This window comes from Piliocolobus tephrosceles, chromosome 7 (genome assembly GCF_002776525.5).
Source record: "Piliocolobus tephrosceles isolate RC106 chromosome 7, ASM277652v3, whole genome shotgun sequence".
Taxonomy (NCBI): Eukaryota; Metazoa; Chordata; class Mammalia; order Primates; family Cercopithecidae; genus Piliocolobus; species Piliocolobus tephrosceles.
The window spans coordinates 20,905,787-20,929,336 of record NC_045440.1 but is presented as its reverse complement, the minus strand read 5'-3'; the positions used below and the strand labels follow the sequence as shown (position 1 = coordinate 20,929,336).

Genomic DNA, 23,550 nt, shown 5'->3' with positions numbered 1-23,550 from the left:
ACTTCAGTCCTTTCAGCACCCCTAACACCCTCTTCAGTTCGGTTTCCCTCAAAGAGTTCAAAACCACCTCTCCTTGGCTAGCATGCAGCGACATTGGTGACTCATGTGTGCAAAGTGCTTTGAGATCCCCAGATGAAGAGAATAAGCTGCACCTGGGTACATCTTAGAGTCCTGCCCCTCGCTCGCTGGAAGGCAGAGGGCCCTAGATGAACCCTTGGCCCAGCTGAGCACGCTTTTAACTAGTGGAACAATTTTAGTGGTGGGGATCTGAAAAACACAATGGGGCTGGAGGTTGAGTTTATGAATGGGAGAGAATTGAATGATCCCCCCCTTCATTGATAGATTCAGCTCCCTGCCCAGGTAAAGTGCACCAAAATCTGATGCTCCAGAAGGGCATTTTATGCCAGCCCAAGGTAAAAGGAAACCTGGGCAGTAGAAATTGTGGAGCCTCCCCACTTCCTTCTACCCCACTAGGCAAGCCTGCAAGCTGACCTAAAATAAGAAGCAAAAGGAAGTGTCCATTTGCAGTGCCATGGAAGGCAGCCTCACAAGGGACTTTCTGGGTCCCCTATTCCCTGGGACCTTCTCCCCACAGCCCCCACCCCACAAGACTCAGAATGTAATTGGCAGCTCCGGTTGGTGCCCAGGGCCAGGATAAATAGGTCAGCTTCCTAGAGCAGCCCCAAATCGAGACACATCCTCCCCTCTTCTGCTTTTAATTCATTGTGGCTAGCATGTTTATTTTGGGTGAGGAAAAAAAATCGGATGTTTATCCTTCGAGGAAATTATCGGCTTGCTTTCTTTCCTTCCCCCAACCCCCTCCTTCCTTTTGACTTGACGTTTTGGGCTTTGAGTTTAGCTGCTGGAGAGACCCCCACCCTCCTGGCCCCAAAACGTGAAAAAAGAACAAAGCTGGCCTAGGCTCTAGGCTGAAGCCAGCCCTGGCCAGGCGATCCCTGGAAACCACAGAGAAGGAGGTCCCAGTTGTGGAGAGGGGAAACCTGGAGGCCACGGGGACCTTGGGGAAAACCCAGCCTTGATGGCGCTTTCTGTCTGCAGAACACTTTGGTCCTCTCATCCCTTTTCTTTGCACCACCTACTCCAGGAAGAAACAAGATGAACATCTAAATTGCTTTGAGATCTCCAATGAAGCAGCTAAGAAAAATATAAGGGAGCATTAGTGACCCCTTTACCAGGATAAAGAGAACTGACATTATTATTATCATCATTGTAATCAGATGCATTTATTGAGCACTTTCTGCATACCAGGTACTACACAAAATGTCTAATGTATGGTATCTCACTGAACGCATCCCCACGCTACTTCATGGCCTTCTGGGGGCCTTCATACATGTTCTCTCATTTGATTGTCACAACACACTAATAAAGTGGGTGTTATTCTTATTTTAGAGATGAGGAAACTGACATTCCCGTAAGTTAAGGAACCTACTCCCTATTCCCTAACTAGTCATGGTGGAATCTGGTGTTAACTCAAGCCTCCTGAGGTATAGTATTTAGAGGAAAACTGTACTCTAATTTTACTCTCTTGGCTATATAAGATAAAGGCCAGATCAGGATCTGGAGTGGGACAAAGAGAGAGGGCCGGAAGTTCCAGAAGAAACTAAGGGGACTCTTCTCCAAGTGTCTTTCCTTACTCCAGGTTAAGCCGTCCTGGACCATGTGTGATTTGTAGGGATGGCCAGGATTCCTGGATACTCAAGGCAATAGCCTGGCCCAGCCCAAGGCCGTTACCATCCCTCCCCACCTGCCCACAGCCACTACCCCAACAGTTTACCATCCTTAGTCCATGGAATGACCCCTCTCCCTCCCCATCGTTCCTGTGTGATAACTGCTCTTAGGTAAGGAAGAAAGGTAGAAAAGAAGGGAAAGTCACCTAGAAAGGCTCCAGGGTGATGATATTGATGAAGGTGATGATGATGGTAATGGGTGATGATGCTGATGATGGTGATAGTGATGATGAGATGATGGTGATGATGGTAATTATGGTGATGGTGATAATGAAGTGATGGTGATGGTGATGGCAATGGTGATAGTGATGGTGATGGTGGTGGTGATGATGATGATCATGGTGATTGTGATGGTGATGGTGATGATGATCACGGTGATGTGATGGTGATGATAAGGTGATGGTAATGGTGATGATGATAATTATGGTGATGGTGATGATGATCACGGTGATGGTGGTGATGAGGTGATGGTGATGGTGGTGATGATGATCATAGTGATGGGGGATGGTAATGGTGATGATGAAGTGATGGTGATCATGATGATCATTGTGATGGTGATGGTGATGATGATCATGGTGATGGTGATGGTAATGGTGATGATGAGGTGATGGTAATAATGATCATGGTGATGGTGATGGTGATGATCATGGTGATGGTGATGATAATGGTAACAGCAATGGGTCCAGGTGTCAGCACTCAGCAGTCATGGGATAGGAAGAAAGCCTAGTACATGCATTCAGTGATGCCATTTAAAAACACAAGTTTTCTTACTGAGCAGATCTAAATTCACATAGAATTTTTACCATTGATAGCTCCATGACCTTGGCAACTGCTCCAGACCTGTGTTTCAACTGAAAAAAAAGAAAGAAAGAAAAAAAAAAAGCAGTATAATGAAAATAAATGGAAATAAGTGCCTTCCTCCAAAGATGTGTTGCAATGGTTAAATGAGATAACAGGGAAGGCATCTGAGCACAATGCCTGGCGTGCAGGCTGTTCAGTAAATGTGCATGTTCCTCTCTTTCCCTGCCTCCACCTCACCTGTTCTCAGCTTGGCTGGAGCAAGCAGTGAGACTTAGGATATTGAGAAAGAAGCATCTCTCCCAGAAGAGAGTTCTTCCCCAGAGACCCATGAGAGGCTCGGCAGCCCCAGGGAAAGGACCAACTGCCAAGGAAGCCTCAAGCCTCAGCCCAGCATCCCCCTCCCAAGCTAAGCAAAACATTGGGAGGCTTGGATCAGGAAAGACAACCCAGTTCCTTAGCAACTAACAAGAATTTCCCTGTAAAGACAAAGACCCTTCACTCAGAATGCTCCCTCCCCCTAGCCTCCCCAGGTGTCTGATCTGCTTTGCAGGAGTGGGGCTGGGGGCCTATCCAAGTCCCCAGGACATCTAGAGGCCTCTTGCCTCACCCTCCTGGCTGTCCTGATATTACCTGCAATTATCCCAGAACACCTTTCATCCTGGTGCTAATTAATTTTTCCACTTACCCCCAGGAGCTCCTGGGAGACACATGAGATACACACGCACACACACGCGCGCGCGCGCGCACACACACACACACAAATGCCCATATTTTCCTTCTGAGACTCTCCATTTGAAAGATCAGAAAAGTATGGTTAGTGAAAGGAGCCCATTTTTTGAGGGGTTCTGTCTGCTGCCTCCCTGGTGTTTGGAAAGAGAAATGAGAATTGAAAACGATGGTTCAGGGGGAAGGGAGGACAGGGTCCCAAGGTATCTTAGGGGATGAAAGACAACAAAGGGCTTTTACAAGGACCAAGGAAACCCATACTGGGACAGTGGTCTCAGTGCCAAGGGCCACCTTAGAGCCTCCAAGCACAAATTGTCCTGCTTAACACAGAACATTTTAAAGAAAAAAAAAGGAAATGTTTTAATAGTAAAGGAAAGTTTGAGCAAGAGTGGGAAACAGAAGGAAATAGAAAAGAAAAACATGGCTGTCTAGCCTGAAAAGAACCACTGACCATGAGTCAAGATCTGATTCCAGTACCACCTTCACCATTCACTGTTGTGTGAGCCCGGGTTAGTCAGCCACCTTCTCTGGGTCTCAGTTTCCTCACTGATAAAATAATTTGGGACAGGTATTCTCTGACACCTCCTCTAGCTGAATGTTCTGCGATTCTATATGGGGAGTGGCAGACAAAGCTATGACCACTCGCTGGGGCAGAGAGTGAGTGGAAGCCACTAGAACAGATAAAATGACCTTTTCCAGATTCCAGAATGAAAGAGAGCCAAGTGCATTTGGCTACAGGAGCCAGAAAGACCTCCCTAGTGGGAGGCCCAGGTTAAAAGAAGTTTGCAGATGTGGGAGCTGAAGACCCTGGGAGTTCCCAGAAGCAGCAGACGGGCCAGTCTCCCCCAAACCCAGGCCAGAGAAAACCCGTTCAGAGACTCTCAGCACCTCTTGGAGGGAGGATGGAGGAGTGCATAGGCATGGGTCTGCACGCAGAGATGGAGAGCAGGATGCAGGAGCACACCCTGTATTCCTCATGAGCTGGGCTCCACATCATTGGTGTAAGTCAGCTGGGCAGAGAGGCGTGGGTAAAAGGGAAGAGGCTGACTGTGTCATGAAGGAGGAGCAGCAAGGCCACTGAGTCCTAACCTTGCTTTCCAGTCCCATGATGGAAGTAGGAGAGCAGCGAAGTGTGCTTCCCTTAGGGACTTGGCCATAGGGGCCTGGGAAGCACCCTGGAAATTCAAACACCCTTCCCCTACCCCCACGACCCCCCACACCTTCAAATCACTGTAAAGAAACCAATACGTCGCACACATGCTGTGGCTGTGAAGCCAGTGCACAGTCAGCCCTTCTGCAGGACTTAGGGAGGCTCAGCTATGAGCCAAGAATTGAATGCACCACAAAAAAAACTTAGGTCTCTGCCTTCTTGGCCAAGTGCAGTGACTCACACCTGCAATCCCAGCACTTTGGGAGGCCAAGATGGGTGGATCACTTGAAATTCAGAGTTTGAGACTGGCCTGGCCAACATAGTGAAACCCTGCCTCTACTAAAAACATAAAAATCAGCCTGGCATAGTGGCAGGCACCTGTAATCCCAGCTACTTGAGAGGCTAAGGCAGGAGAATCTCTTGAACCCGAGAGATGGAGTTCGCAGAGATCACACCATTGCACTCTAGCCTGGGCGATACAGCGAGACTCCGTCTCAAAAAAAAAGAAAGAAAAGAAAGAAACTAGGTCTCTGCCTTCTGGAAGCTTTTCTGCTCTTCCAGTGTGGCAGGAGAGAAGATGGACAGACCCAGAGGTGGTCAAGAGTTGTGTTGACGGTGACGCCTGTGCAAGAGGTAAGTGCCAAAAGAGAGGGATAGGAAGGCTGGCTAACAAGGGAGGAGGGAGCATTGCAAGGTGGGAGGGGACGGGAGGGGATGTAGCGGCCTATTGAGGGGGAAGGGAGCTTGAAGAGAGAGGCCTAAAATAAAGGACAAAACAGTTGCTGGCCCCAGGCTCATAGCTGCAGTTCACTAACCTGCCCTCAAGCCCTGATCTGCTGAGGGCACCTACAGCCCAGTATTTGCTCACATGGGGCCCAGTCACCATTGTCCAGAGCCCACCTGTGTTCCTTCATCACCCCCTGAGAGGCAAGCCTTGCCTGTCCACACATAGACAAGTGTGCGTGCACACATTGACACACACCTCTACTCTATGAAACTTGCACATGCTTACTGTAAATACAACAGCCCACACAAAATCACATGGTGTATGCACCCGCTAGACACTCCAGGATATCGACTCTGCCAAGCACTCTCTAGACATCCATGCAGGCTGTGTACACATGCATTGCTCAGCATCCACAAATGCTGACATGGAATTTGCATGCACATGTGATCTCCATATATGCACACCCACTTCATTCACAACCTGTACACACCCCAGCCCACCACTGATACAGAGACACACCTCTGTGTGGATTAGACTGAGGACTAGGCAAGGCCTAACCACAACCCTCACTTTACATCTTCTGATGCAGCCAGTGGATTTTTGACAGCGGCAGTGGAGGTGTCATGGAGGAGGGGGGACTGGGAGGAGTTTGGTGGGGGTAAAGGGGAGGTTCTGGCAGGAGAAGGGAACAAGGCCTTCCCTGAAGTCCACCAGGAAGGCACCCAGACACATGCCCTTCTCCACAGCAGCCCTACCTCTGGCCCCTTGCCTGCTGCCAGGCTAGGGAAAGGAGAAGCTAAACATGGCCAGTCTGAGTTGCTAAATTGGACCTTGGCAGAGAAGGGGAAACGCGTCAGTTCCCTGGGGAAGTGGCCGAGCCCAGGGCGGCCACAGGCCCCTGGGCTTCTACTCCAATGGAACAAAAGTTGCTCAAATAGATCTGACGCTTTGTTTTCGAACCCAAAATACCCTGTGGTGGCCGCCGGAAGTGTGACCGCGGGAGGGAAGTGGGGCAAGAGGGGAAGATTAGTTCGAGTTTCCATTGCGGCGTACTTTTTCTTTCGTTTGGGGTCTAGAAGCAGCTTTCCTACCGCTTGGAGAGAGTGTTTGTGTGAGAGGGGAGTGCCGCTCTGAGATTTGGGGCTGGGGGAACCCACAGCGAGGCAGTCACCCTTCTTCCGCTGCCATCTCTCCCCAACAGGTGGCCTTTGAAAACAACCCTGTCCTCACGCACTGTCAGAATTTCATCTCGGGCCACCTGGTGGCAGGGTGAAAAAGCCCACCCAGGGGAAGAGGGGCTGATGCCAGGGGGAAAGGGACATGTCGCAGGTGACTTTGCCTTCGGAGACCAGACTTTCCCTTGTGAACTCTGATGCTTTTTTTTTTTTTTTAATTATCTTTTCATAGAATTTTTCAAAGAGCACCCAGTAAATGAGGCCATAGCTGGACCAAAACACAGACCCACATATTCAGACTCAGTCATTTAATGACTATCAATGCTAGCTCCAAAATGCAAGGTTTGCAGAAGAATTACAGGATCTCAGCTTGTACTCCCCGTCACCCTCTGTGCCCTCATCCCGATTTATTTATCTTCACACCACTTATCAGCCCTCACATATGTATGTTTGTCTGTGTCCACCCTGAACACACATTAGACCTGGATTTTCCCCACTGGAAGGACTTGGACTTGGCTTTCATCAGTGCCATATCCCCAGTGGCTGACCACACAGTAGGTGCACAATAAACAATTCTCAAATGTTAGGAAAAAATGGGAGAAAGAGAGGTCATCAGAAAGTTTTCTTGTCTCATGTGACTTGTAAATTCAAAACTGCTTCAGCGGCTCTACCCTAGCCTCTGGTGCCATTATCAGGGTGCAATGGGGCTCCAGAGGGGAGAGTTGGGGGGTAGGGGTATGATGGGCAATTCAATACAAAATCAGGCGCTCTGGCCCTTGTGGAACAAACTTTTGGGGGAGGAGGGTGAGACAGACATTTATCAAAGGATACACAAATAAATATCGAAAGGTAACTAGGGAGGATTTTGGGCAACCTAGGAGAGATATTTGGGGTAACACCTGGAAGAGGGTACACCGGGAAGGCTTTTCCGTGTGCGGAGATTGAGGGATGCTTGGGGTTTGACTCTGTGAAGGCCCCAGCCCCTACCTGGCACCGCGTGGTGCCGGGTGCGGCGGGGAGTGCCTCCCCCTGGCACCCGGACACAGGGGATTCGAACTAGTCGCCGGGGAGGCCGAGCGGCGCCGCCCGCGGCCGGGGGCCTGTGAACCCGGGCTGCAGTTCAGACGCGGCCGCGCGGCCTCGTCCCTGGGTGCTATTTACCGGCTTTTAATGACGGCAGGGTAATCACCCTAATGAAAAACGCCCTCGGGGCTCAGGGCAGCCAGACTGTGATGAGGAAACCGGGAGGCATCTCGGAGCCGCCGGTGAGTCACAGTGAGTGTGCAGCGCGCCGGCCTGCGCAGGGCGCGAAGGACGCCCGGGTGCCCTCCCAACTGCGCGCCACTCCTGCGCCGCCGCTGGAACGCGGAGAGCGCGGCTGCGTGCTGCAGGGCCGCGGGGTCTACGCCCCGGGCACCCCCGACCCACCCTGGGAAGCCCGGCGCACACCAGCCAAGCCTCCTGCAGACCCCAGTTCTCCGTTGCAACTTTTAACCAGGCCTGCAAGGGGTTCCAGCACTACCTTCCTCCCTACTCATGGCCTGGGCTCCCCAGGCGCCTGGATTTGGGAGGGGACTCTCTCTGGTGTGTTCAAGACACCCCTGAAGATTCCAAGCTCTGCTGGGCTTCACATCCGCTCTCCTAAGGACCATCTTTCTGCCAGTGCCTCAGTTTCCCCAACTGAGTACCAGTAGCATAAGATTCTCCACACCACCCTCCGCATCCTGCCCCTGGGTGGCAAGAGTATTCATCACAGTTTGCTCCTGGCTTTGAAGATGAAAAATACCAAGGATCATTACCACTCAATTAATGGAGCTGTTACCACTGGAGTTTAGGTCTGATTAATCTGCCCCCTGCCCCCTGCCATGGATCCGTTTTGCCCCCTGATGCCCCTTCCTTGGACTCCTGCAGGCTCCTTCTTTCTCCTGGATTTCATACATAGAGTTAGCCCCTTTCCTGTTCCTGCCAGTACTCTCCGGTGCTGGAAGAGTGTCTGCCACATTCAGTCTTCAACAAGTATTGTTGAGCTCCCGGCAAAGCCAGAGGCTAGATGCTGGGACAGGGCAGTGAAGGTCACAGACCCAAGCCCTTGCCTTCCTGGAGCTCACCTTCTGGTAGGTGCCCAAATGTCTAAGTGGGATCTGGTGTATGTCAAGGGCTTCCTTCTGCCTTCCACCTCTCCCCCCAGGGTTCCTCATTCAGACAAACGATGGGCAGGCCTAGGCCAAGCACCACAGTCCTGGGTGGACAATGCTAATGGGTTCTAGTTTCAGAGATGAAAACAACAAAGTTAACATAAAGAGGAGGGGAAATGATCACAGTGCCTTACATGAACAACCCCCACCCTTCCTCTCCTCTCCCCTTCTAATGGCCTCAGCCCCTCCTCAAGGTCTTGGTCACGAGCCCCCTCTTCTATAGGGCTTTCCCCTTGCCCTGAACATCCCTCTCCTCCAAGCCTGCAGTGGCCCTTACCAACTAGAATTTCCTGCTTGTACCTCCTCTGGACACATATCATGTCTCATATGTGATATTTCCACTGAGCCTCATTCCACACTTCTCATTAAACTGCCTGCTCCCTGGCAGCAGATTCCAAGTCTCAAGTTTGTTTCCTTCCACCAAGAATGCACAGGAGTTCTCTGTAGATGTTGCCCTCATTGAAATGAGAGCGCTAAGGCCCAGACCCGGGAACCCCACACCCACCCCAAAATGGAATTCTAGTGGTCAAGAGGCCCCCCACCCTGTGCTGTGAGGGTCAGGAGAGTCAGGGGATGTGGGGATAGAAGTAAAAGGACCAGGTTCAACCATCCTTCAGAATCATCAACTAGGACAATTGAATTGGATCCACAAGTTCTTACTGAGTACTGATTGGGGCCGGGCACGGTGCCAGGCACTGGGGAGACAAAGATGAGTGAGATTCAGTCCCTGCCATCAGGGAGCTTGGATACGTCTCTTGTCTTCAGTAACTTTCTGGGTGACCATAGGCCAAGTAATTCTGAGCAACCCAAATAATTCTCAGCGTCTGAGAGAGATCATACCCCTCTTCCTTCGCCTATGCACCATGAGCCCTGGCAGGGAAGCCCACGCCATCAGTCAGAGCTTCCTAGCCAACGTGCAGCCCTCCAGTGGGTTCCAGTTGGGCCAATATTGGCCTCAGGGGCCAGAGGCAGCCTTGGTTTTTTACTGCAGTGGCTGTAAAAAGAGTTTCATTTTCTATGAGAACTGCAGCATGACAAAGGTCGGGAAGCCCTGCCTAAGCCACCTGGTGAAAGAGGTTGCAAATGCCACAAAGGAGCTCCAATTCTGGGTCCCAAAGAGTCATTAACTGCTGTTCCCTGGATCCCAGAGTTTTGACTGCACAGAACAGCAAAGAAGAAACCAAAAGTCAGCCTCCATCCAATTCCTCACCTGGGTGGATGAGGCCAACACCTGATTGTTTTTAGGCTGAGGAGGCTCCTAAGGCTGAGAGCTGATAAGAGACAATGATCTAGGGTTTACAACTCTCTCTGGTTTCCTGAAGCTTTTTCTCACAGGGCAGGGAGAAGAGGAATCTGCCAGCCTTTGGACTCAGCACCTGTCCCATGGGCAAAGCCTTCATCCAGCAAGAAGCCAGCTATGTGGTAAACAATGGAGGTGAGAACGTGCTCTCATCTCTTTCCTCTCTAACCCTCCCTCTTCTCTCTCACTCCCTCTTTGCTTCCCCTGACTGCCTCCCGCACCGTCCCCCTACACTCACGCCTTTTCTGGTTCATTTCAAATCACAAAGTTCCTCTTTCCAAAAAGCCCCATCCCCAGAGAGTCCTTTCTGTGAAGACACCCGTCCCTGCTGGCTGAGGAGGGGCTGTCCCAGTGGCCCCCAGGGGGAATGATCAGGCCCTTCGGAGCACATGACCCCACTTACCCTCCCTGAACCCCTGAGCTAAGACAGTGAAGTTCCCACTACAAGCACTCATCTCTCCTCCTTCTCCCTGAAGACCCCAGCCCAAGCCCTACAGAGCCCCTAAATTTGATTAGGAACTCTAACAGACATCTCCTCTCAACCCTTCTGCAATAGAACCAGAAACTCATGGATTAACAAAGCTGGGAGGAACTTAGAGGAAGTTTATCCCAGTCCAACCCCTAACTAAAGACCAGGAATAAGAAGGCCTTGGCCTAAAATCGTAGCTAATTCATAGCAGAACCCAGAACTCCTGATTTGCAGGCCAGGGCTAACACCTGACATTTACCCACACACCACACTTTGCACAAGTCTCACCTTCTAAGATCTTCCTTCCCTCCCTACCCTAGCCCAGCCAGCCCCAAACTCTCATCTCTGGACCTCTGGACTACCCCAGGCAGCAACTGACTTGTATCTTGGAAGAGGTCTCCAGGACAACCCACTTTGGGCACCTGTAAATGGTACTCAGTAAAATGGTACTTTTTCTGGCCAGACGCGGTGGCTCACGCCTGTAATACCAGCACTTTGGGAGGCCAAGGGAGGCAGATCACCTGAGGTCACGAGTTCAAGACCAGCCTGGCCAACATGGTGAAATACTATCTCTACTAAAAATACAAAAAAAATGGCGAGGCGCAGTGGCTCACACCTGTAATCCCAGCACTTTGGGAGGCCAAGAGAGGCAGATCACTTGAGGTCACGAGTTCAAGACCAGCCTGGCCAACATGGTGAAACACTGTCTCTACTAAAAATACAAAAAAAAATTGGCGAGGCACGGTGGCTCACATCTGTAATCCCAGCACTTTGGGAGGCCAAGGTGGGCAGATCACGAGATCAGGAGTTCGAGATCAGCCTGGCCAATGTGGTGGACACCCTGTCTCTACTAAAAATACAAAAATTAGCCGGGCGTGGTGGCGGGCACCTGTAGTCCCAGCTACTCAGGATGCTGAGGCAGGAGAATTGCTTGAACCTGGGAGGCGGAGGTTGCAGTGAGCCAAGATCATGCCACTGCACTCCAGCCTGGGTGACAGAATGAGACTCTGTTTCAGAAAAAAAAAAAAAATAGCTGGGCATGGTGGCGGGCGCCTGTAATCCCAGCTACTTGGGAGGCTGAGACAGGAGAACCACTTGAACCCAGAAGGCAAAAGGTTGCAGTGAGCTGAGATCACGCCATCACACTACAGTCTGGAGGACAAGAGTGAGACGTCATCTAAAAAAAAATTACTTTTTCTTGTTTTTCTTTTCTTTTCTTTTCTTTTCTTTTTTTAAGACAAGGTCTTGCTCTGTTGCCAAGGCTGTAGTACAATGGCACAATTTCGACTCACTGCAGCCTCTGCCTCCCAGATTTAAGTGATTCTCCTGCCTCAGCCTCCCAAGCAGCTGTGACTACAGTAGTGAGCCACCATGCCCAGCTAATTTTTGTATTTTTAGTAGAGATGGGGTTTCACCATGTTGGCCAGGCTGGTCTCAAACTCCTGACCTCAAGTGATCCTCCCACCTTGGCCTCCCAAGGTGCTGGGATTACAGGCATGAGCCACCTCATCCCTCCAGTAAATGTTACTGTGTAACAAGACATTTTCTCTTTGGTCACTGGACTCTACCTGAAATTGCTTAAAGTGTAATCAAAAACACTCTTGTTTCAACATCATTATTATGCGTTAGTTTGAATTTAGGCACAAACAGTTGTTTAGAAGAGAAGTATGTAATTGGCTTGGAGAGGATCCCGTGGCCCCTGAGACAGCCTAGGAAAGGGGTAGCCAGGTGTAGAGTGGCACAGTGGCCATTGCACCTGCTGAGAGGCCCTGGCGGAAACAGTTCCTCCCTGATTCCCATGGGAATGGTGAGTACCCTTACTCTCCCCTGGGCTATGGCTCCTCCCCTGCCTCCATGCTGGGTCCAAGGGAGTGCTGGGGTAACACCATTCAAGCTTGCCTTTCTCCCACACATTGATTTCTCTACAGGCTTCATCCTGATTCCTCCTCTTACCCACGTCTACTACCCTGTTTCTTTCCCTTGACAGTCACAATGGGGACAAAGGACGGAGTTAAGAGCATTCATTTTAAAGTCACACAGATGAATTCAAATGTCAGACCAGCCACGTAGCCTCCAGTAAGCTACTTGAACTCTTAAGACTTGAAAGGACAACCCTAAAGGCTTCCTCTCACAGGATTGTTGTAAAGAATGAAGAAAATTATGGCCTGGAATGGTGGCTCATGCCTATAATCCCAGCACTTTGGGAGGCTGAAGCAGGAGTATCACTTGAGGCCAGGAGTTGGAGACCAGCCTGGGCAACATATCAAGACCCCATCTCTACTAAAAAAAAAAAAAAAAAAAAAAAGGTGTTTTTAACTAGCTGGGCATAGTGATACCCACCTGTAGTCCCAGCTACTCAGGAGGCTAAGGCAGGAGGATTGCTTGTGTCAAGGAGATTAAGGCTGCAGTGAGCCATGATCATGCCATTGTGCTCCAGCCTGGACAACAGAACAAGACCCTATTTTAAAAAGAAAGAAAGAAAACTGTAGAAAATGAAATGTGTCCACAAGGCCTGGCCAAGGCAGGCATCAGATATCAGTCGCCCCATCTTCCATGGCTACAGCCCGGAAGCTCCTGCAGCTCCCGGGACTGGGCTCAGCTCCGACTCCACCAGAAGCAGCAGCCTCAAGGTCTTCAGGAAGCCTGTGGGAATCTGTAGGGCTGCCAACAACATTCCCTTCCTAAAACTTGTAGGCAAAACCAGCCTAGCCTCTGAGTTGGCTGTCATTATCCAAGAAATGACAATGACCTCTAGAACGCCAGGCAGGACTGGCCAGGAGGATTCCACTGTGACTTGTCTGTCACCTATGAAGCCCTGTGGCACACCCCAAAATGGAAAACAACTGAGGACCCTCAAGATAACTGCCATTCAGGAGCAGTCCTACCAGGGTGGGTTCCGTACCCAGGTGCTTGGTGTGACTAGAGGAACCCAGACGCTCTCTGCACCCCAAGTCTCTCACTCCTTGACTCTGATATGCCACAACCAGATGCCATTTCACCAGGATTCATGAGCACCTACCACTTTCCAGGCACCATACTGAGTATTGGGCTTGATTCCTCTGGATTATATGTTACCACCCCTAAGTGTTTTCTTTTAAAATGCAAACACCCTCTGAGAAGGGCAATGCAGTAATTAGATTGCTCACACCGCAGATTGAATTAATTCAGGGTATGGGGAGTTCTTTATTGTAAGATAGCAGAGAAGGACTAGGTATCTTTAGCAAACAGAGCAGCTAAAGTTCAGAGGGCAGAGGTGACTATAGAAAAAGGACCAAGACAGCTGTAACTTTGCATTTTTCTTCAGTGGATTTCAGGGACCACATCTCCTCCCTCCTTTGTCCTTAATCAAGACAAACACGCCCATGCCCACAACAAGTAGCAGCAGTCCTCCTAAGTGCAGCTGATGAGTTGGACTCTGTAGGAGAGAGCGGCCAGGGGCAGGCGGCCCTGGCTATGCTGCAGAGGAGCCGGCCTGCTTTCACCATCTCCAGGACGAGGGTGCCCTGAACCAGTGCCTGCTCGCTTCCCAGCAAGTTCAGGGCTTAGAGTTCAGGTAATTAGGCCCTTGGCAGTCTCACCTGAGCCCGCCAATTAAACAGACAAACACCTTCAGCTCCTGTTCAGGAGGGAGAGAGGAAACCAACAGGGAGGAAGGGAAGGAGGAAAACTTTTTTCTATTCTAAGACTTGGCAACCAGAAGGGAGAATTCATTTACAAAGCAGCCACTCCAACACCCCACTCCTGCCCCACACCCAGGGTTGTCCCCTCCTGCCACAGAACCCTGGACTCCATCTGCCACCATCATCGAGGATGACAGGGGACATCTGTACAGGCTGCAACCTGAGCAGGCACTGGGCACTGAGGGCCTAACCTTGTAGGGCAAGACTTCACCAGCATGGTTCCTTCCAGCAGAGGAGAGAAGGCTCTCTCCCACCCCAGGAGCCACACCACCCCCCGAAAAATGTCCGAAAGGCTGCTCCAGAGTGTTAGAGAGCAACTGAGTGACTTCTTTGAACCCTGCCTTGTGTCACCATCAGATGTTGAGGGCTCAGCTCAGTTGGTGTCTGGGCTCCTTCAGACCGGGGGCCATTCCTTAACCATCCCTAGACTGGGGCAGTACCCAGGAGATACTAGGCACACAGATAGGAATTTTCTTTTCCCCCTAAATAATCAACACTATTAATACTTCTTGCATATGATCACGCTGGTCTGTGATGGAGTTCCCTACCTGGCCTTTTTTTACCACCTATATCATCTCAATTTACTCCTGCCACACACAAGAGGGAAGGGCATATCTGTCACATGGCAGGGTGGGGAAGAATAGTTTAACAGCAATTGCAGTTGATTGGGTGCTTGCTTAAGGGATTGGCAAGTACTCTATGAGGATTATCTAATTTAATTCTTCCTAAGGGGTAGATACTGGTATTATCCCAATTTACAGACAAGGAAACTGAGGCTAAGAAAAAAAAATACAGACATTTGCCCAAGGTCACAGTGAAGCTTTAATGAAGATTTTAATTAAAGGCTCCCGTTTTATGCAAAGAACTAGTAGAAAGGAGCAGGAAGGAATCGTGTCCCCAGACTCCTATCCAATCTTGCTGACGGGTAAGCAAGTCCTGGTGCAGGTCGGCAAATCTTGCCCCATGTTCTTCTACTTGGGAGCAACAAGTCCAGCGAGCCGAAAAGTGTCGGGAGAGCAGCCGTCTCCTCCAGTTGGGAGTGGCTGCACTCCACCGCCTCTGGGGCCCTGGAAGCTTAGGATCCCAAATGCTTCCACTTCCTCTGCCTTTCTCAACGCAGGCCCCAATCGAACAGGATGAGGGCTTCTAGCTCCTCACTCTGCAGCCCCTCCTGGGGCGAGATCCTGACAGGTGGAAAGTGGGTGCATCACGGTGGGGTCCTCCGGAGTTGAACTGGGCGGCCCGGAGGCCTCTCACTTCCTTCCCACCACCCCCGCAGGCTGAGCTCTGCCTCGCGCGGGGAGACATGGGCACTGCAGGCTTCGGGCCTGCAGCTCGCCCAGGACCGCGGACCCCACAGCGTCTCCCGGCCCCAGGCAGGAACCCGTGGAGACCCTCCGCAACCTCCGGGTGCACGCGCAGCAGGAAGCACCCTAGAGGGGCCAGGTCTGGGACTGGCGCGCCCGAAGCTCGCTGGTCGCCGCCCCTCCCCGGCCCTCTCCTACTGCCTGGCTCTACGGCCAGAGGCCAGAGCCGCTGGCTAATTTTTCACGCCCCCCCCACCCCCACCGCCTCGCTGGGTGACGCTACAGCCTGTGCGGTTCCTTTAAAGGCTGCGGGTTCCGTTCTTCTTTCCTTTTCCACTGGATGCCAAAATATGCAAATCTTGGGACCGGAATCTGCAGCCAAATCGAGAAGGAGAAGGGGCGCGGCCGGCGCGTCACCGGATCCGCTCCTTGTATGGCTCTTCCCGGCTTGGCCCGCCGCCCCGCGACCCTCCCTGCAGTCGCCCGGGCCCCTCCCGCACCTAGCCCGGCTCACACCGCCGCCCACGCCCCCCGACCGGCCTCGCGCCCCCCCTCCGGGAGGGAACCGGGGGCGGGAGGCGCAGCCTGCCCTGATTCTGACCGGAGCGCGGGACCGCTGCAGCGCGCTCCCTCCCCGAGCCGCGCGGGCGGAGGAGAGCCCGGGGGCGCTGTGGCTCCCTAGTATAGGAGTGGGGAGCCTGGCGGGAGAGGCGGCGGGGGTGGAGAGAGGGGGCTCGCGGGAGGCGGGAATCCCTCCTTTTCTAAAAACTAGAGAAGATGGGGGGTGGCCGGGCCCTCCTGTCCCCAGCCCTACACGGAGTAGAGGGGAGGGGAGGGGAGTGAGGTTGTCATCCACCTCCACCACAACGTGCAGCTCGGGAGTTCCTCCCACACGTCCCCGGCCCGCGTGGCCCTCCCACGGCGTGCGGCCCGGGGATCCTCTCTTCCTCCTTGTCAACACTCCCACTCCCCCCGAGCAATGCACGTTCCCCCAACCCCGACTCCCCTGCAGGGGACGAGGGGATTCACCGCGCCCACGCGGCCACCGAGGAGGGAATCCTCCCCCGCCAAGCCGATGTGATTTGGGGTCGCACCCCCATGCTCCCGCCCTCTCCTCCCCCTCGCCCGCGGGCCGGCTGCGCGCGCCTTGGGAGCAGGCCCCAGGGAGCACAGCAGCCGCCCCCGGGATCTGCTGCCGCTCCGGGAGGTGACAGCGCTCCGGGTCGGCACACAGGCCGCCCCTGACTGCGGAGCGCCGGCAGGCAGCAATGGGGACAGCCCTGTGGAAGGCGAGGAGGAGGGCAGAGACTAGGGGAGACCGCCAGTGGCTCAGAGACTGTGGGTTCGGCGTCCTCCTGCTGGCACTCAGTGGCGGGCCCTTCGCAGGCAGCAGTAGACAGCGACTGCGCCCGGGCCTGCTGGGCCCTCCTGCCATCCTGTGGCCACAGAGGCTGCTTGGAACCGTTAGGGAATTTACTGGGGATTCAGTGCACGTGTTTATCCCTTCAACTTCATTATTTCCTCTTCACCACCAAAACCGCACATCCTCGACCCCAGATGGATGGGGCTCTTTGGCGCAACTGCTGGGGTGCTCCGAATCTCCTCGCCACTGCGCTCAGCCTGGAGTCAGCGCCGGGTCAGGGGCCCAGGGAGGGGCAGAGGCGGCGAATCAGAGTGAAGTTGGCACAAAAGTTCTTGGGATATTGGACCAAGGAATTCTGACACGTTGGAACACCACCCCCCCCCAACCCTGCGTGCAGCCTTCCTTGCCCCCACAAAGGGAAGCACTCCCTTTCTCTTAATCTCGGATAGGATCCCGAACGCTGGAGCCGCTGCGGTAGCAGGGGCGCAACGCACGCCTTCCGGGTTCCCCAGCAGTTCCCGGGCTGCAAAGGGACTTTGCCAGGTGTTTTCAACTCTCTTTCTAACTGCTAGGGTGTTGGAGACCACTTGCAAACAACCCCACCCCATCGCCCCCCCCCCCCCCCCCCCCAATGCGCTCTCCTAATGCAAACCTCAAATAAACACACACAATTAGTTACTGGCGTTTCGACTCCACGCTACGCGCTTTGCGCTTTGCATGCAGCTGTAACCTTCTTTCCTCTCTCTCGCATTCTTCTTCTTTCTTCTCCCTTTCTCTCTCTTTTTTTCAAGAGCCGCGAGCGGTGCGGGCGCCGCACGTTGGCTGCGGCCCGCTTCCTGCTTTCTAATGTTCCATTGTGAGGAGCTTCCATTGTGACGTCGCGCCCCTTCGGCTGGGCTTTGTCTGTCCATATATGGGCAGCTACGTCACGGAGCTTTCCCGGGGCTCAGATAAATAGGCTGGTGGAGTTCCCTGGCTGGGAGCTTTTGGGCAGCAGTGAGCTTGCTAGGAAGCGGCGGGGCTGGTGGTGGTGGTAGCGGCGGCGGCAGCGGCGGCAGAGGCGGCGGCGGCGGCGGCGGCGGCGGTGGCGGTGGCGGTGGCAGATCGGGGGGCGGGGGGGCGGCGGGCGCGTGTCTGTTTGCGAGATCAATACTGAGGCCGCGTCCGACCCCCTTGAGCCGAGATCCCCTCAGCCCAGCCCCCACCCCACCCCTCGCACACGCCCCACCCCCCCCCCACGACCCAGCCTCTTACCGCACCAGCTGAGGCACCCAAGAGGATTACCCCCTGGGGCCCCCTCCCGCCCCCCAAAAAAGAGAAGATCCCCTCTCCTGGCCCATCCCTTCCCTTCTTCCCTCCCCCCTCCCCCCGAACTTTCCCTCTCGCATGCTTTTCCCCTGCACCACGGATCGCCTCTCGGATGCCGCTTGCCTGGAAGCTGCGTTAGGAGCGAGCGGCGGCGGTGGCGGCGGTGGCGGCGGCGGCGGCAGCTCGGGAGTGCTATGACCGGCAAACTCGCCGAGAAGCTGCCGGTGACCATGAGCAGTTTGCTAAACCAACTGCCTGACAATCTGTACCCCGAGGAGATCCCCAGCGCGCTCAACCTCTTCTCCGGCAGCAGCGACTCGGTAGTCCATTACAATCAGATGGCTACAGGTAAGGGCGGCGGGGAGGCGGCGAGGCAGCGAGGAAGGAAGGGGAGAGGAAGAGGAGGAGGGGACGACCTGGTGATGGATGGATGGATGGATGGATGGATGGATAAATGGATGGAGAGATGGGGGCGCGCTGAGAATTTTGCGGGGGGCGAGTTGCTTTTCCCACCCACTCCTCCCGCCCTCCTCGATCGAGAAGGCTAGGTTGGCGACGCCACGGTAGAGGCTTCGGTTCTCCCGGGTGGGGGCAGCCGCCGACCGGAGGGAGGTAGGTGCGAGCGGCTCTGGGGTTCTCCCTCACCACGCAGGGGGCCCGATCGCCGGGCTACGCGCAAGGCGTGGTGCTGTCGCCCCCTTCCCGGGAGGAGCTCGGCGTCTTTTTCACCCGCGCTCTCCCCCCTTACTCCCTCAGCCTCCCACCCGGGATGGAGCCATGTGCGGCGTGGAGTCCCCGCGGTGGGAGAGGTACTGCGACGCTGCCTTTCCGGGGCGTTCAGCAAAGCCGTGGGGGTGTGGGGACGGCGGGGAGAAGGAGGGGGCTCACCCGCGGGGCGAGGGCCTGCCACGGGGAACGATCTCGGGGGCCGGGGAGCTGGGGAAGGGCGGCCGCTCCCGCCATGGAGACACCGGCCGGTTTTCCGCCGCTCTCCACCCTCCCTAGCTGGGGCTAGGCTTTTCCCCTTCAGCAAGAGCCTAAAGCTCCTTCATGCCGAGGAGGCTGGGGCTGGGGTAGGTGAAGGGAGAGCTCCCTTTGAGGGCGGCACCCTTCTACGCTCCGAGGACAAAGCGTCGGAGCGCTCTGGGTCGGCGACCCGGGAGCAGCGCGCGTGGGGGGCATCGCCGGGGAGGGAAAGGCGCGGCGTCCTGGAGCGGACAGGGCCAAGGGAAGAGGCCGAGTTGTGTGCGGTGGAGAGCGAGAGCCCAGCGCGCTCCGGGTCTGAAACTACCTGTAGCTGCAGCTACCTGCCCGCCCCACCTCGGGAAGAACAACAATGCTTCTCGCGCGCGCGCGCGTGTGTGTGTGGTACGTGAGTGTGTGCGCGGCTTGTGCGGTGTGTGTGCAGCAGCCACTCCACACCCCGATCCGTAGTATTTTGCTATATCCAGGTTGCGCCCGGGAGCGCGGCACCGCCCGCTTTGCGCCGGGCTCAGCGTTCCTCTTACCCCATGAGCTACGCACTCCACCCGGCCGCACCCTCCGCACCTGGGCAAGGACCTGGGCCCCGTGGCCCGGAGCCGGCTCGGCTTCACTCACCCCTCCCCTCTCTCCCCCGCTCTCCGCAGAGAATGTAATGGACATCGGTCTGACCAACGAGAAGCCCAACCCGGAACTCTCTTACTCCGGCTCCTTCCAGCCAGCCCCCGGCAACAAGACCGTGACCTACTTGGGAAAGTTCGCCTTCGACTCCCCTTCCAACTGGTGCCAGGACAACATCATTAGCCTCATGAGCGCCGGCATCTTGGGGGTGCCCCCGGCTTCAGGGGCGCTCAGCACGCAGACGTCCACTGCCAGCATGGTGCAGCCACCGCAGGGTGACGTGGAGGCCATGTATCCGGCGCTACCCCCCTACTCCAACTGCGGCGACCTCTACTCAGAGCCTGTGTCTTTCCACGATCCGCAGGGCAACCCCGGGCTCGCCTATTCCCCCCAGGATTACCAATCGGCCAAGCCGGCGTTGGACAGCAATCTCTTCCCCATGATTCCTGACTACAACCTGTACCACCACCCCAACGACATGGGCTCTATTCCGGAGCACAAGCCCTTCCAGGGCATGGACCCCATCCGGGTCAACCCGCCCCCTATTACCCCTCTGGAGACCATCAAGGCATTCAAAGACAAGCAGATCCACCCGGGCTTTGGCAGCCTGCCCCAGCCGCCGCTCACCCTCAAGCCCATCCGGCCCCGCAAGTACCCCAACCGGCCTAGCAAGACCCCGCTCCACGAACGGCCCCACGCGTGCCCGGCCGAGGGCTGCGACCGCCGTTTCAGCCGTTCGGACGAGCTGACCCGGCACCTGCGCATCCACACGGGCCACAAGCCTTTCCAGTGCCGGATCTGCATGCGGAGCTTCAGCCGCAGCGACCACCTCACCACTCACATCCGCACTCATACGGGCGAGAAGCCCTTTGCCTGCGAGTTCTGCGGTCGCAAGTTTGCGCGCAGCGACGAGCGCAAGCGCCACGCCAAGATCCACCTCAAGCAAAAGGAGAAGAAGGCGGAGAAGGGCGGTGCACCCTCTGCATCCTCGGCGCCCCCGGTGTCGCTGGCCCCAGTGGTCACCACCTGCGCCTGAGGATCGGGCCTCCAGATCCCCACTTTTCCCCTCCAGTGCCTCCCGCTGCTAGCCTGAAAGCAGCGGGAAAGCCAGCCACGGAGGCGCAGGGGCCGCGCCCTGGCCTCTCCATGGACGTGCGGCCCCTTGCTCCCCTTCGATGCCCCCGGTTCCCAACCTTTCACGCCGGCCAGCGGTCAGGGGCCAGGGCTGGACGCGCCTTCCCCTCGCGGTCCCCCACTGAGCCAAGGCGTGGGGGCGGAAAGGTGGCGTCTAGCCCGCTTTGTTCAGTTCGGATCGCCTTGATCCAGGGGCCGCCGGGCCGCGCCAAGGACCTGCAAGGGACTGAAGGCGGAGCCCATCCAACCCTCGCCCGACCCAAACACCTCATTGTTTCCCCCACGTCTCCCTCTGTACCCCCTCGAAGACTCGAGAGGGGGAGGGGGTAAGGAGCGCACCAAAGCGCAGAGCTTGCTGCCCGCCGCACGCACGCGCGCCTGCGTGCGGGGTTGCGCGCGGGTGTGTGCGTGCTCGCGTGTGTGTGTATGTGTGTGTGTGAGTGTGTGTGTGCGCGCGCAAGCGTGTGTGTGTAAGACTCTTGAGCTGAACTGGGCTGTGTTTACCCCAAACTCTTCCCCACCTCGGGTCCCCAAGCAGCTGGGAGATGTCCCAGGCTGGGGGTCCGCACGTGGCTGGAAGAGGTGGTCTTCCATCCGCTCTGAAATCATGTTTCTTAGAGAAATGCCTCGGATGCCGCCGACGCGGTGCTGCTGCCGCTGCTTCGGGTTTGGCCCCTCAGAACCCCTCCTTTTCTGAGCACTTCCCTCTTAGGCCTCAGGGCAGTTTGATCTGTGGAGAGAAAGAGCAGCCATCGCTGAATCTGCCTTTTAAAATATATGTGTATTTCCCTAGCCCCACTCTAAGAAATCCGCGTTCCTGAGTTTGCCCTCTGCCCTCCCCCTTCTTCCCCTTCTCCCCTCTAAACCTTCTCCCATCTCTTTCAAAATCTTTTCCCAGAAAGGCAGGCTTCAACCAGCCACTCCAGCTTTGTGTCTTCTCTCAATTACATAGCAATTTCTCCTTCCCACCATCATGGGGAAGCTGGCTCTGCTTTTGCCCTTTGTCATCACCAACACAACAGATAGAATTTAAATATATGTATATGGTGTGTGTGTGTATGTGTGTGTGTGTATATGCATGCATGTGTATAAAAATGCACATGCATACATATACATAACATACACACAATATGTATTCCTAGCAAAATAAAATCTCTAAGGTACTTGGTTATCCAGTGCAGTGCACCGGAATAAAGAGAATTTGTAGGCGTATACAGCTTTAAATGATTTATTTTTTATGAAAATGTTAACTGATGAGATTATATCTACATACGTGTGTTATGTGTGTGGATATAGATACACACATATCCGTACATATACATGAGTGTACATGTGTAGACATATACACATATATGTACGGATATGTGTGTATACACATATACGCATCTCTGTCCAAAATTTCCTCAAAGATATGAGGATTTTTTCATGAACTCATGTTGATGAATGAGGTGTCTCCTTTCCATACCCAGTCTCACCTTCTCCCCACCCTACCTCACCTCTTCTCAGGCACCCCTCTTTCCCAGCTGTCCTGCCAACCCTTCTCGCACAGGGTGGCTCCTTAGAAGTGGAGTAGTAGGGAAGGTTGCTCTCTGCCACAGCTTCCAGCGCGGTCTTGACTGAATGTACTGTTCCTGTTAGCGTTATTTCTCCTGTGGTCAGTAAGCTGCCCAGAGAGAAGGAACAAAGGTCTGGAGTTTACAGAATGTCTGTTTTTAAAGTCACTTTATGCGTTTTCCACTTTTTTTTTTTTTTTTAAGGAAAAGAAGTACCATTTTTGTTTTGTTTTGTTTTGTTTTGATTTTTGGTGGTGGATAAATAATACTAAAAGGACTCTAGTGAAAAGGGGGGAAATCGAAGAGCAGGGGGTTGTGAATATCCAGGTACTTGGACTTTTTGTAGAAGGAGAGAGAAGATGATGAAGTTTGCCAGGAGGGCCCATATTTTTTCAGCTGAAGGGTAAAATCTTTCTTTGCAGAGACAGTATTTTGCTGAATACTTTTTATAATGTGATGATTATTAAAAAAGCAAAAATTTTGGTCACTTCCAAGCTAGAAGGAGGAATCAGATACCCTTTAATATTTTTTCCTCGCTCCTTCTGGTATATGCATGTCACTGCATGATAATTGAGTTTTCCTTTGTTTTAATAAAACTGTTCTCAGACATTAAGCTAAACTAAGAGAAAAATAACTTTGTTGCCAAAAGGTTGTGCTATCCAGATTTTTTATATGTCTGCATGTTTTAAAGAAAAAAAAAGCAACAAAAGAAAATGCACTCTAACTTATGTGAACTGAGAGAAAAAAAATCAGGTTTTAAACAGGAAAACCTATGGGGAATGATATTTTTTGAAAGACTTTTGTATAAAGTTGAGTACTTAGAAAAAAGACAAACCAGATGTAATATATTTTGTGGATGTTTTTATTTCTTGGATTTATAGTACCTTATACTAAGGTTAAAAAAAATATGCTTGATATTGTGAAAAGGTGAAATTCTTCACCAACATTTCATTTGCTCCTTTGTCATATTGTAATGCCAATATAATATAGTTAATGAAAACAGCATTTTTAAAAACCGAAATATTGAAATGGTGTAATGTTGTACCATTTGCACTGTGAGCAAATGCTAATACAGTAAATATATTGTGTTTGCTGACAATCAGCCGGCCTATAAATCTCCTTATTTTATTTCTTGTTTTTATAGCATAAAGCTTTAGTTTGGTCTGTTTTTTGTCTTGGTTTGTTTTTGGCTGGTGATTTGTTTGATAGGTTGTTATGCCTGGTTGTGCCATTCTTCCTCTGAAAACTCTCAAAGTGGAAATGTGGAACTTGGTGTTATTGGAAGTAGGTCAGAATTTTGTGCAAGGTTCTG

General features: G+C 53.4%; 1 protein-coding gene across 1 annotated transcript; it reads left to right on the top strand.

Annotated features, from left to right (window-relative positions):
- Window positions 1-17,619: 17,619 nt before the first annotated feature.
- On the top strand, window positions 17,620-23,340 carry EGR3 (early growth response 3). The gene is made up of 2 exons (XM_023216716.2): window positions 17,620-18,297; window positions 19,578-23,340. The coding sequence occupies exons 1-2, from the start codon at window positions 18,144-18,146 to the stop codon at window positions 20,585-20,587; spliced, it is 1,164 nt and encodes a 387-aa protein (XP_023072484.1). The 5' UTR covers window positions 17,620-18,143; the 3' UTR covers window positions 20,588-23,340.
- The last annotated feature ends 210 nt before the right edge of the window (window positions 23,341-23,550 follow it).

What these genes read in the sequence shown, in the direction of transcription:
- EGR3 (XM_023216716.2), top strand. Translation starts at nt 18,144, where the DNA reads ATGACCGGCAAACTCGCCGAGAAGCTGCCGGTGACCATGAGCAGTTTG. An exon ending in TTACAATCAGATGGCTACAG is followed by an intron (nt 18,298 to 19,577) that starts GTAAGGGCGGCG and finishes CGCTCTCCGCAG; the next exon opens with AGAATGTAATGGACATCGGT.